The 13,177-nt window shown below is 38.9% G+C and overlaps 1 protein-coding gene across 3 annotated transcripts in view; it reads left to right on the top strand.

The window, feature by feature from the left end:
- LOC134668060 (protein TANC2) overlaps positions 1–13,177 on the top strand; it is a 192,079-nt gene that overhangs the window by 176,237 nt on the left and 2,665 nt on the right. For all 3 annotated transcript variants that reach the window (XM_063525510.1, XM_063525511.1, XM_063525512.1), the window contains 8 exons: positions 6,349–6,518; positions 6,836–6,980; positions 7,568–7,831; positions 8,206–8,411; positions 8,706–10,152; positions 10,420–10,667; positions 12,284–12,569; positions 12,900–13,010. In XM_063525510.1, the coding sequence (XP_063381580.1) occupies positions 6,349–6,518; positions 6,836–6,980; positions 7,568–7,831; positions 8,206–8,411; positions 8,706–10,152; positions 10,420–10,667; positions 12,284–12,569; positions 12,900–13,010 (2,877 nt within the window). The remainder of the gene's footprint in view (positions 1–6,348; positions 6,519–6,835; positions 6,981–7,567; positions 7,832–8,205; positions 8,412–8,705; positions 10,153–10,419; positions 10,668–12,283; positions 12,570–12,899; positions 13,011–13,177) is intronic.

Below are 13,177 nucleotides of genomic sequence, written 5' to 3'. Positions count from 1 at the left end.
CGACAAGTGAATCATTGATTTTGACATCATGATTACGACGTGCGAGTGCTGAGTGTTAAAATGATTTGAAGATATATTTACTATTAGGCCGGCAATGTTGTATGAAATTCTATTGCCGGAGCTTCTAAAGTGACCACTATATGACTTTCAAAGCCAATTATCACTAAAATAGTGACAATATTAACGCACTTTTGAATAATAGTCTTTCAAAGATATATCACAAGTTCTTTACAGAAATCCGCGGCTAAATCGGAGAATCCAAATATTCCAAATCGAAGGTAAATTAGAAAATATTGTATTATATAGGTACTTTGCTACTCTTGTGGATAAAATTCAACTATTACAACTGTTTTTAAAGAATAAAGAGAGCATAAACGAGCTGATGTGGTGAAAATACTTTTATTTCATCCCACGCACGTTTTCGGTTAGGATGTACAATAATTTATGATTTAAATAATAAAATTATTCACCTTTTCTCATGTTACAAGCAATTAATGAGTTTTTCCATAATCCTTTGACGCATTACTGGGCCATAGAGTAATGTTTCTTTGACACATTACTGTACCATAGAGTAATGTTTCTTTTTGACACTTACAACATCCTGCGGGGTTTCCCGCGCAGAGACTAATCTACACAAATATGAAGTATTAGTTGAAGCTTTATAATAAATAAGTCTTGTAACGTTTAAGAATGGTTTACATTACAAGCGTGGGTAGAAAGTTACAAGCAACAAAATGTGACATTAACAATTTTAACATCACTTCTAAACACATTGTTTTAATTTATTCCTGTGTCCGTGTTTTCATAATTTTCCAAACTACGCAAAGTAATGATCAAATACTGTAATGGCCGTCGTAACATGCGGTTCCTGGACACGTCGTAAAGAGTTTATAATATGTGTGTAGATAAAGCAGAGTAATTAGGTATTAAAACAATCTTGTGGTGTTTTTATGAAACCGGCTCTCATCATTCGCTTGCCCTTATCCCATCCACTTGGGGTCGGCGCAGCATGTCTTTTTCTTCCATACCTCTCTCTCGCCCGTCATCTCATCATTCACTTGCGTTTCATATCATCTCTCACACAGTCCATCCCCCTTTTCCTCGGTTTTCCTCTTCCGTTTATTCTCACCACATTCATTTGTAATACCTTTCTCGTCACATGACTTACCCGCTCTCAGGTCGTTTCATAAACCCAATTTTGTATTTGAATGCCTTTTAATAAAATTTACACCTAAACTAAACAAAGCCCTTACAAAGTGTTCCGTAAACAAAGTTTTGTACGGAACACTAAAAAATGACTATTGAAATGTAAAAACATTTCCAGAGACGACTTAGTAAAACAACCGCAAGTTTTTGCCCCTAACCGTAGGTACAATAAAGTCAAGGTACTTATCTTTTTATTATTCTTCAATTACTTTAACAACTGAGCAATTATTCATTATTATAACAACGCTTTAAAACGGGTATCATACTTTAAGAAAGGCTTCAGAGCATTACAGAGATGTCCGAAGAAAAACAATTCGGGAATGAGAATTTAAAACTTGATACAAAATTGCAGTATCACCTGTATAACAAGTGGGTATGACACTCTTAACCATTACCTACATACACACGAAATTATACCTTACAGTAATTGTAACAGAGTACGTATTCAATTGTAGAATTGTCTTTATTGTTCCCATAATCACCAGAGAGGTTTATTTCAAGCGCAGGCGACTGTTAGTTTCTTAAAACCACCAATATAACGAGAACTCCTAATACACTATAGTTATTACGGATCCCAAGCTCATCATTTACACTGGTTTATCTGAACCTTACGATCGTCTGCGTTCGAACACCAATAAGAACAGCATCAGGACGATTTTCGATGTCTTATTACGTTGTATGAAGGTAGAAAATGGCGTGAGTGTTCCAGATGGCAATGACACTGGTGGCGTGGGAGACGGCAGTTTTTCTAGACTCGTTCCCGTGTATATCCAGACTGTGTATAGTTCGCTGGAAGCCTGGAAGAGATTATAATGCGAAGATTGCACAAATCGAAGTATGGGAAGATTTCGTTGGATGTACGAGGGTCGCACTGAAATATTCGGGAATGGGACACTTAGAAATAACATAATAGAAAGAGGCATATAATTTATAAAAATGTAACTCTTTATAAAACTTTTAAGGTATATTTCATTTGGTTGTCATTTGTATTTAAGAATTACTGGCAATTTGAAAATTGTATGTCGAACATTATTTGAATTTTTGGCAAAGTGATTTTTCCGATCAAATTTTTAAACGGTTTTCAATATGCCCTCAGCGAACAAATAAAAGTTACAATGGGCTTCTGTTATTTTTTTATGAACTAGAGTTCATCGTACGCTCGTTTGCGGTTAAAATTAAATATGAAAGTCACTTTCATTTTATCCCATAGATGATCTTAAAGAAGCATGTCATTCCAAAGCGACGTCAAAAATTAAAATCGCATTTGTGCTGTTAATTAAAAAGACTGCCAAAAAAGTTGCATATCGGCAGATTTCGACATTCCTAAATATTCATATGACAACAGTAAAAAAATATTATATATATATATATATGTAAAAAAAACTTCAATTCCGTTGGCTACTCCACGAATTTCATACAAAACCACTAAGGCTCCAAAATCGCCATACAAAAAGGACTTTGGGATTATGAGCCGTGTGCATTACAGAATGATTACTTTCAAAAGAAAATTTATATGCGTGGTCAGTTTGAGATTAAGTATGCATTAAAATAAAGATTGACTGTCTAGATGCGACAGTATTCTCTATTCCCGACATTTTCAGTGCAACCCTCGTATGAGTGAAGTCAAAGATCGTATTGGAATTTTGTCCGACTTAACAAAAATATTTCCATGTAGGTAAAGGTAAACCTAGAATAATTTTGTGATTGAGAACTAGGTGATAGGTACCTACCTACTTAATAATAATTAACTAAAATAAGTCAAATCATTTGTAAAATGAAAGGATTAATTTTTCCATATTAATAACATAAGCAGTAGTTAGCAATACTGAGATGACCTGGGCGCATATGACTGTAGGTGGGTCAAACAGAAAACTGTGTTATGTCTTTCCTGTAGACATACACAAGAGTCTTAACTAGCCCTTAGGCTATAAAGGTTAATTTTCTTATTTAACCCTTATCCACGAAAAAGTCCTCCTTTTATTTAGAGAACTATGATAAAATCATTACTTACATGCCCACAAGCTGTTAACTATTGCCCACAGGAGAGAAGACTAGTGTGTTCGCGCGAACTGTACAACTTTTAGGTATGGGGCTATCCCCAAAACCCAAAAACGCAAAAAAAATTACAATGTTTTCTATGGAGCAACCGTTTTTTTCTTTTTCGCGATTTCGGGGTTGCCTTCATAGTAAAAGTTGTTCAGTAGGTATGACAGACATATCCTCCCCTCAGAGTTTGGCCAAACACAAGAAAATTATCCCGTATAAATAGAAAACCTGTATGTCACATCCATTACTTGATTATCTCTTATGATATGAGCTCAAGGATCTAATAAACCACTGCACCGCCCTTTGCCGCACTATACCTACTATACCTAGCTATAGTTTGCCGCCATCGCATTTCTATGGTAATCTGAAACCATATGGCGCTATGACTTGACTCTAATTAATGTGATGTTTGCAGTCAAAAGGTACCCTGCTGATTGTCCGTAAGAACTGTTTCTAATTGCATATTCATGGTAATTAGAGCCTTATTGCCCATAAGTTAGATTGTAGCGTAAAAGGGTCGCAATTAAGGTTTACAAAGTTTCATACATGGATAAGAATTTCATTTGCGTAAATTATGAATACTAGTTATCCATAGAAGTTGTTGTCATGTTGTTGATTACCGTGTTTGTGTACACAATGTACTAAATTACTTGTAATTAATGCAAAAGCACGCGAAGTATTTAAAAGCGGATTAAGACAAGTTTGTCTTGTATTAATTACGTTTTTAGTTTCATTGTAAATTGTAATACCACTCATCTTGTTAGAAATACTTAAGCTTTTGCAAAAATGAGACATCACTTACTGTCACAGTATTATTTCCAGGTTTGTAATAGTCACGTACAGTCAGCGTCAATTCAGTAAGGCCAAATATATATATCGTAACACACCTTTGTTCTGAAAAATAAGTTCGTGTCCCGATATAGCCATTTTAGCCGTCAATATCTATTTGATTCTGACTGTACAGTGTACCAGCTATTTTGTTGCTGATGCAGCTATGAACCAGTGGGATATGTATATTTCCGTCAATTTCCCTAATTTTGCGATGTTAGAAAGTAATAAAAATTAAAACTATTAATAAACTTTTAAATACACTTCGTAAGATGACCGCTGCAACTTAAGCCTAGCAACTTGATTCCTTTAACATTGTAAACTGCAAAGATTCTCAGGGATCTCGGATTGTTTCCGTGAAGCATTGATGTTTATTTGTTTACCATTTCGGTGAACAGTAACAATAGATATTCTGATTAGCAGAAGCGGCGAGTACTTTGATGTTATGTAGTTCTCCATTATTTTTATATTTTCAATCTTATTTCAAAGCAAGAGTCATACCTACAGTACAATTCTTGTGCCGTTCTTACAACTTGAGAATTTCTGCTGGCGGGTGCCAACAGAAAATCAGAGTCTGCAGAGAGTGTGTGTGTGTGTGTGTGTGTGTGTGTGTGTGTGTGTGTGTGTGTGTGTGTGTGTGTGTGTGTGTGTGTGTGTGTGTGTGTGTGTGGTGTGTGTGTGGTAATCAATACTCTTTATCCAATAACAATTTGTAATCGCATAAAGTACTTAAGCATAAAAGGGTTACCTACGTAGAACCGACTAGATATTTTAATTTCGGTATGATCTCGATTTTTTGTCTCCAATGTTTTCTGAAGCCCAACGTTTGTCTGTGTCTGGAAAGCATTAACAATAAGGTACCAGGATATTTGATGTTTTATCAAATTCACGTGTACTGTCACTTTGATCGTCTATCCTTAATTTCTAACAAGTATGTCGGTACTGACTGTACCTATAAGTCCAAAAGTGATAACACGATAGAAGACAAATGCCACTCGTAAAATCCGTCCGTACATGTAAAATGGTAGCTATCTCACGCGCTTCCGCAGTGTGGGTTACACGCCACCGCAGCAGCCTTCCTGAGGATCCTTGGATCGGGTTGCCGTCATTCGATCCGCACCTGATCCGGCGGTTATGTGACGTCGCTCGCTAATCTTGTTAGATGTGAAGTTATGCAACTAATTATTCGAATAGAAAAAGGATTGCGACGATAGAATTAAAACTACAGTTATTTCGTAATGAATCAGAACAATCCATGCTAAGCAGTAAACATACACACTGGTAAAATAACTACGGACATCAATAACACGAAAACAACGCGCCAGTGAATGATCGTAAAATCATTATAGGTCCAAGTATGTGTTATGAGTGGGAAAATTATTTCAGTATGTAGGTAGTCAATTAATCTACCTTTGGCAAATTTGAAGCTACATAAATACAGAAGGGATGCTTTGTTTTTCTTTATTGACAGCTTAATTGAAATTATCACAAGAAAACCTATCCACGGATCAGCGAACGCCAAGAATTTCCACAAAGTTCTGTGGGAACAGAAATCAACAATACTTTCATGAAATTAACAAGAAATTATCTTCCCGTCTTGCGAAATCCAACACAATGCTTAATTTTATACGAGTCACATATCACTCGGTGGATTAGAAAATATGATACCAAATATGGGATCACCGCATTGTTTGGACGTAAGAATCCCAGGAAATGTTTAAAAGTTTTTTTAAGATGATAATGATAAACATTTATACGGCTATTGTTTTGTTCTGTTTACAAACCACGATTATATACTCGTACTTAACTATAGAAACGAAGGTACAATGTATATGCATGAAGATGTTTATTATATCAGTTTAATCCGAAGCTTGTGAATATACTGGCATGTTTTCACAGTTGGGTACTTTTGTTTTTGTTTCACAATATTTGTCTGCATTTTAAAAGCATTATGCAATTTACATTGTTTTTAACACACGTGCTTAACTCATTGCGTTATGGAGACCCTTAATTCCTATATTCCTATTACAGTTATGTTCATTTAGGCACAGATATACTAAGAGGAATGTAAACACATATTTTTTTGTTATCGATAACGCCCCCACATAGTTCAAAAGTTCACATTCGTTTGTAAATAGTTTTTGTTACGTTTTTACTGTTTTTTTTTTTTGTTGCCTCGATTTTGTTTGGTTTGTTTTTAGCTTGCACGCTGTTTCTTTCCTCCAGTTCCTTTTAATCACAGTCTAATTAATTTTGTTTCCTCTACAGATGACGAAGGTGGCCACATAAAGCAGGGCTTCGAGTCGCGGCGTCAGAATGATCTATACATGCGCTTGGGCTTGCTGCTGGGCGAGCGGCGCTCACGCAACAAGGCTCGCGATAGTTGCACGTCGCTCGCCTCGCTTGATGCGCACTCGCTATCGCATAATACCAGCCCGGTAAGTTCTCTTTCAGTCAAGTTTTAGAAACAAAATCCTGATTGAAGCTATTCATAGCCAACTTAGCCAACCGATAAGATAGATCTTGCACCCTCACAGTGCATGTAGCTGCCCATGCGTCTTCTATCTGATTGAACACATTCTATCTGAGTTTCGACATTCAAGATTTCAAAATTTCTCTTACTTTTCTGGATTGCCCGTTCCGTTACCATTTACTAAAATAACTTTATCTCCAATGCTATCCAACAGATATCCATCTCCAATTCAGAACTCAGTCCAATCTCCGCTTCTTTTAATCCCAACCGTTTTCTGTGCAGGTATCAACGTTGACCGGTTCATCAGAGGTAGAAGCGGCGACGCCGCTCGGCCGAGATTCCCTGGGCTCCCTGGCTTCCATGTCATTGTCGGCTGCCAGCAATTGTTCCTCATCCAGCCCAGGCAGCAGACGACACTCGGTTAACAGTAAGTCTTTTATAAGCTTTTATTTAACTTCTTCTTAGTTGGATACTCGTCTTGACAGAGTCGTGGTCATTGAGGTCGTTATCGTTATAGGGCCTTTTTTGTTGTTTCCCGCCATGCTTATCTATTTATTGCGTTCCGCACGCACAGATTTAGAGGTGATTCGGTGAGAGCATTAACTTGGTCGGTCTATCGCATTGAAGGCCGCAATCTTGGTCTTGTGCCATCCACTCTGCCCTGAACAACAAGCCTCTCCATGGCGTCGTCTTCCCTGCTTAATTCAACTTGCAATATGTGTCTTGAAAGCTAAATTAGACCCCCTTTCCATTATTCGATTGAGCTGAGACTTCACTTAATGTATGTTGGGTGACAATGCAATATTATGGTACCATCGAGCTGATCTGATGATGGACACAGGACCAACATTTCGACATCAAAAAGTTTCGATTTCGAGGGTCAATTTATGACTGGAGCTAACAAATAAGTATTGGTCAAATGACCATTGAGAATTTCGAACAGTCCTCCTTTAACTACCAGATAATTATTATCAGCAAAAATTCAGTCCTAAAACCTGAACTAACTTATTCCAGCACTCCAAAATGGCAGCAGATCAGAAGAGCTGACGCGGATGTCCAGCGGGTTTTTCAAGAACCGAAAAACCGCCGCCCGACGCTCCGCCAGAGTCAGCAGCAAGCAATCCTCGACCTCCGAGCTGAAGAAGGTCCATCCTTCGCCTCAGCTGACGCTACGACCCCTGTTCTTCGAAGTGCCTTCGACGGATAATCAGGGATGTTTCTCGGGAAGGCAGTGGCTGATGAAGGATATGGAGAAGGCTTTGGAGTCTAGTTCTTCGGGTAATTACAACTTTTTACTTTATATCTACACATATTATTTTGTACAATCCGCAAACACCTCTGCACCTATGCAATACATTTTTTCGTTTCGTTGACTATTACTAATATTGGTAGAAATTGTGAAATTAACCCTTTATTAAGTAATTAGGGTCAAAAGCAACATAACTTTTGACTTTTTTTGCATCTAACCGGAACCAGAAAGGCTTGAATTCTTTTGTGTGCTTTTATAGAAGTAAATATCTAATAATCTTCTCGAGTTATCTTAATAAAAACTGAATGCAATTACTCTAAATTTAATATTTTATTAGTTAATTTAATTTTTACCTACATTTCGTAAAGTTGTTTCTACAGTACTAACTTCGATATCATTCCAGGTATCCTCATCGCCGGCGGCCCAGGCACCGGCAAAACTGCCCTCATCCTCCAACTGGTGCAGTACTCCTGCTTCGGTAGGAAACGAAATCATGACTACGAAGAGTTGCGAGAGCAGTCCGACATCCGAGAGATCCTGCCAGAAGAGTTGACTGCTGGGATGTGCACGCATCTTGCCTCGCATGTTGTCGCTTATCATTTTTGTCAGGTAGAGAATTTATCACAACCTACCAAACCATAATTATTACTAGTGGTTCTGTGAGCTGTACAAAAACTTCATTTAATTATAGATTCTGCTCACAAACTTTCACGAGAATCGGTTGAGAAATGCGACCTGTAAAAAAAAGCATCCTGACAGCCGGACAACCAGATAGCCCAAATAATAGAGTAGACTATCCCCTGATCTCAAACGAAAGACGTATCATTACATACCATAGTTTTCCGAAAACATAAAGTATCACTATTGTTGATGTGTGATTAATAGTCTGTGTTTTTTTTTCAGGCTGATAACAACAGCACATGTTTAGTCGGGGAATTCGTCCACTCCCTTGCAGCACAACTCTGCCAAGCACCAAGACTCCAAGCTTACAGAGAATACCTACTCAGCGAGCCACATCTACTAGCCTGTCTTTCATTGAAGGAGTGCATAGCAGATCCGGATCTCGCGTTCATGAGGGGCATCATAGAACCACTCATAATACTAAGGAGGAATGGAAGCATAGACAGATCGAATAGTATAATACTCATTGATGGACTTTGTGAAGCCGAATACCATAGGCCGGACCATGGACACACGATAGCATCGTTCCTGGCTAAGCATGTGACGGAAATGCCTCAGTGGCTCAAGGTTGTAGCCACTGTAAGAACACAATTCATAGAATTAACCAAGCAACTGCCGTATACAAGATTAAGTTTAGACGATTCAGAAAATGTACATAAAGATTTACTTGAATACTTTAATATGAGAGTACAAAATGCACCAATAATAGAAACAAACATCAAATGCTCGACAGGAAAGATGGAAGGTGTTCACAACTCAGTGATGAAATTTGCACAGTACGTTTTACATCTGAGTCAAGGATCGTTTCTGTTCCTAAAGTTAATACTAGATCTCCTCGAAAGAAGCCATATTGTTGTCAAGTCAACGAATTACAAAGTGGTGCCAATATCTTTAGCACAGATATTTTTACTGCAGTTCAATTTAAGGTTCCCAACAGTACAGTCATTCGAAAAGGTCACTCACATACTGAGCGTATGCTTAGCTGCTTTATACCCTCTGACATTAGTAGAGATATACTATTCAGTAAATTCGCTGTTGGTTGACAAATTCCTTCCTTGGGATGAGTTCTGTCACAGATTCGACAGTCTCACAGACTTTCTAGTAAAGAGGATCGACAACACGTACATGTTCTTCCACCCATCCTTCAGGGAATGGCTGATGCGTCGAGATGACAATGAAAGCCCTAAATTCCTTTGTGATTTAAGAGCAGGGCACTGCGGAATCGCATTCCGATTGGCTAGAGTACAAGCGCCTTTGGATCCAGAGAAGTCCATGGAACTGGGACATCACATTCTGAAAGCCCATATGTACAGAAATCTGGGTCCTGCGCAATTAGGATTATGTCCAAGGGACTTGCAAGCGAATTTGGTTGCAAGCAGTTCCGCCAATGTTGGTGAATCCATCGCGAATTTAAGGAATATTTATACGCCGAATGTGAAAGTTTCAAGACTAATGTTGCTTGCGGGTGGTTCTCCAAATCAAATTACGGATTGTCTTGGAAATGCTCCTTTGCTTTGCATGTATTCCTACCAAGGGATCTTGGCCATGGTTGGTCTCTTACTGGAGTTTGGCGCTGACCTTGAGATGACAAACTCACAGGGATGTACGGCGCTTTCTTTGGCGTGCCAAAGGGGTCATACTGATGTTGCCAGGAGGCTTATAGCAGCAGGTAAGAATTTTTTTTGTTATTTTCATTATAAGTCAAGATGGCGATAAGCCAGGATTATAGGTATATAATTAAAAACTTAAATATTGTTATTAAAGTTGATCTATTTGTTTATCATCATAACTAAATGACATTGTTGAGGCCATAATACTAGTAAAAATTCGCCTGCTGTTACTTTGAGGGTTCATTTGATGGACGCCAAAGTATCTTCACTTCCCTCCTCACTCAATCCTTGTACAACAATGAGACTAACGACTCTTCTGCTTTCAGGTGCATCACTAAGCCATACAGACACAGCCGAACAGACACCTCTAGTGCACGCAGCCAAGAATGGCCACAGAGACACAGTGATATACCTCCTCGGCTGCCAGACGGGGCGAGACGACCGAAACCCACTGGACTTCGACGATGATAACATAGAGCAAGTGGTGCCGGGGTCGAGGCATGCGCTGATTGGCGCGGCGCAGAACGGACATTTGGATATTGTGGAGTATCTGCTTGATACTGCTGAATTAATCGTAAGGATTAACAACCTCTTCAATTATTTTTATGTTTGCACCGGTACTTAATTAATTGTAACAGAAATTAAATTATCAAAATCCTGACCTGGAAAATTAGACATCCAACGTCGTACATATCTGTCTCTTGTGTTACTTTTGGCGTGATGTTCCAATGTTCACTTTAATAATTTTTAAGAAAAAAAAACCGACTTCTATGGGGCCCGGTGAAAGATTATGGTAGATGGTGCACTATGTAGAAAAGGAGGTAAAACCAGTACCTACTTTCTAGTAACATTTCGTTTCCGTAAGGGTCGTAGTTATCTAGCCTAACCTAACCCACTTCTCTGATAGCAGTTCGGTTCTGTGAGGATCGCAGTTCGAACCTAATGAAACCCACTTATCTAGTAGCATTTCGTTTCTGTAAGACTCGCAGTTCTAACCAAACCTAACCCACTTTTGTTCGGTTCTGTGAGGATCGCAGTTCAAACCTAACCTAACCCACTTAACGGCGCATGCGGTGCGGTGTACGGGAGTTTGAGCGGGAGGGGTTTGGCATCATCATACCCACATTTTATGGTAGGTAATCATAGTGGTTTATTTAGTTTAGGTATCATAGTGGTTTTCCGGGTCAAGGTCCGGGTCTCTAAGTCAGAGTCCGGGTCCGAGTCCCGGTCCAAGTCCGGGTCCGGGTCCGAGTCCGGGTCCGAGTCCGGGTCCGAGTCCGGGTCCGAGTCCGAGTCCGAGTCCGGGTCCGAACCGGATCCGGGTATGAGTCCGGGTCCCAGTCCAAGTCAAAATCGAAATTCGAAATCACCAAACATGTACTATGCGTCGTTGAAGAGTTCTGTTCTGATCATCATCAGCAGTTCCACTTCATCAAATGCGACAGTTTTTAATGTAAATGCTTGATTTTCTGATGAAAATACAAAAATCTCTATACGCATGCCTTTAAAATTTGAGGAGTTCCCTCGATTTCTCATGGATCCCATCATCAGAACTCAAGCTTGATAAAATTGTGGCTTAAAAACTTAACTTGCTTAACAAACATAACGAAGAGGACAAATCGCCAAAGGTGAACTATGCGTCGTTGAAGAGTTCCGTTCTGATCATCATCAGCAGTTCCACTTCATCAAATGTCACGTTTTTGAATGTATATGCTTGATTTGTTGATAAAAACACAAAAATCACCATATGTATGCCTTTAAGATTTGAGGAGTTCTGTCGATTCCTCATGGATCCCATCATCAGAACTGGATTTTGACAAAAACGGGACCAATCTGTATGCATATACATACAATCAAAAAAATAATTTTCAAAATCGGTCCAGTAATGACGGAGATATGGAGTAACAAACATAAAAAAAAAATAAAAAAAAAAAATAAAAAACATACAACCGAATTGATAACCTCCTCCTTTGGGATTTGGAAGTCGGTTAAAAATGAAAAACTTTACTATTTAGACTGAAGACTGTCTCCGCGTGAGTCGCGAGTAATTTTGTCTCCTGAGTTACCCGAAACATGACATGTTTTCAAAGCTTTTCAAATACTGAGATCTCTTATTTTGTAGCAAGACTACACAAAAAATATTTACACATATTCAGCCAGGTTTTTTCAAACTTCTTTTTTTAATTCCAGCCCGACGGTATCTGCCCAGTAACCGGCGAGACAGCCCTCACAGCCGCCTGCTCAACCGGCAACGCCGCTATCGCCGACGCCCTCCTTATCAGAGGCGCCACTCCCTACTCTTTAAACGCCCGTCAACTATCACCCCTAGCTTTAGCAGCTAAGAATGGAAGAACAGCGTTAGTGTTGAGACTGTTGGACTCGGGAGCTGATGTAATGGGGTCGGGAGGAAAGATTCCATTGATTCTGGCGGCTGCTGAGGGTCATGTTGACGTTGTTGAAATGCTGTTGGAGCATGGTAAGATAATTTGTCAACCATAAGCATTTTTATTTGCCGTATAGTCATTATAGTCAACTACTAAAGTGTGCTCTTAACCTACTACTCCCGTATCAAAACCGGGATATTCTTGCCATCTGAAATCAGTACCCACAGCATTTTGTATTCTCTTCTTTTGCCTCTTTTGTGCAACAATATTTTATCTATCAAACAAATCCTGCAAGAGATATACTTGCAATATATTTCGCTTGTCCCGTTGACCTGTGTTTACTGATAATATGTTCCAAAGGTTTTCGATGGTCGTCTTCACTATGGCACTGTTAACAATTAATGTTTATGTTTTTATTTTAGGTGCTGACCCTGATGCAGTAGATGCTGATGGAATTTCCGCACTTGGCTGGTCTTGCCTGCGATCCAGAATACCAACTATGGTGGCATTAATTGATAGAGGAGCTACCATAGGTAAACAAATATCTGATAAATCACATCCTCCAATCCAATCCAATTTACGCCTTCCATCGTCCTTAATAATCGACGTCAATCGGTTAATTGCAAATTGACGTTGGTTAGTCCGTCAAAATGTGGTTGGTGCAAATCTAAATCAATCATTCTAACCGTAAAGACATAAT

The sequence above is a fragment of the Cydia fagiglandana genome, chromosome 10 (genome assembly GCF_963556715.1).
Source record: "Cydia fagiglandana chromosome 10, ilCydFagi1.1, whole genome shotgun sequence".
In the NCBI taxonomy this organism is placed as follows: Eukaryota; Metazoa; Arthropoda; class Insecta; order Lepidoptera; family Tortricidae; genus Cydia; species Cydia fagiglandana.
This window is presented reverse-complemented; position numbering and strand designations above follow the sequence as displayed.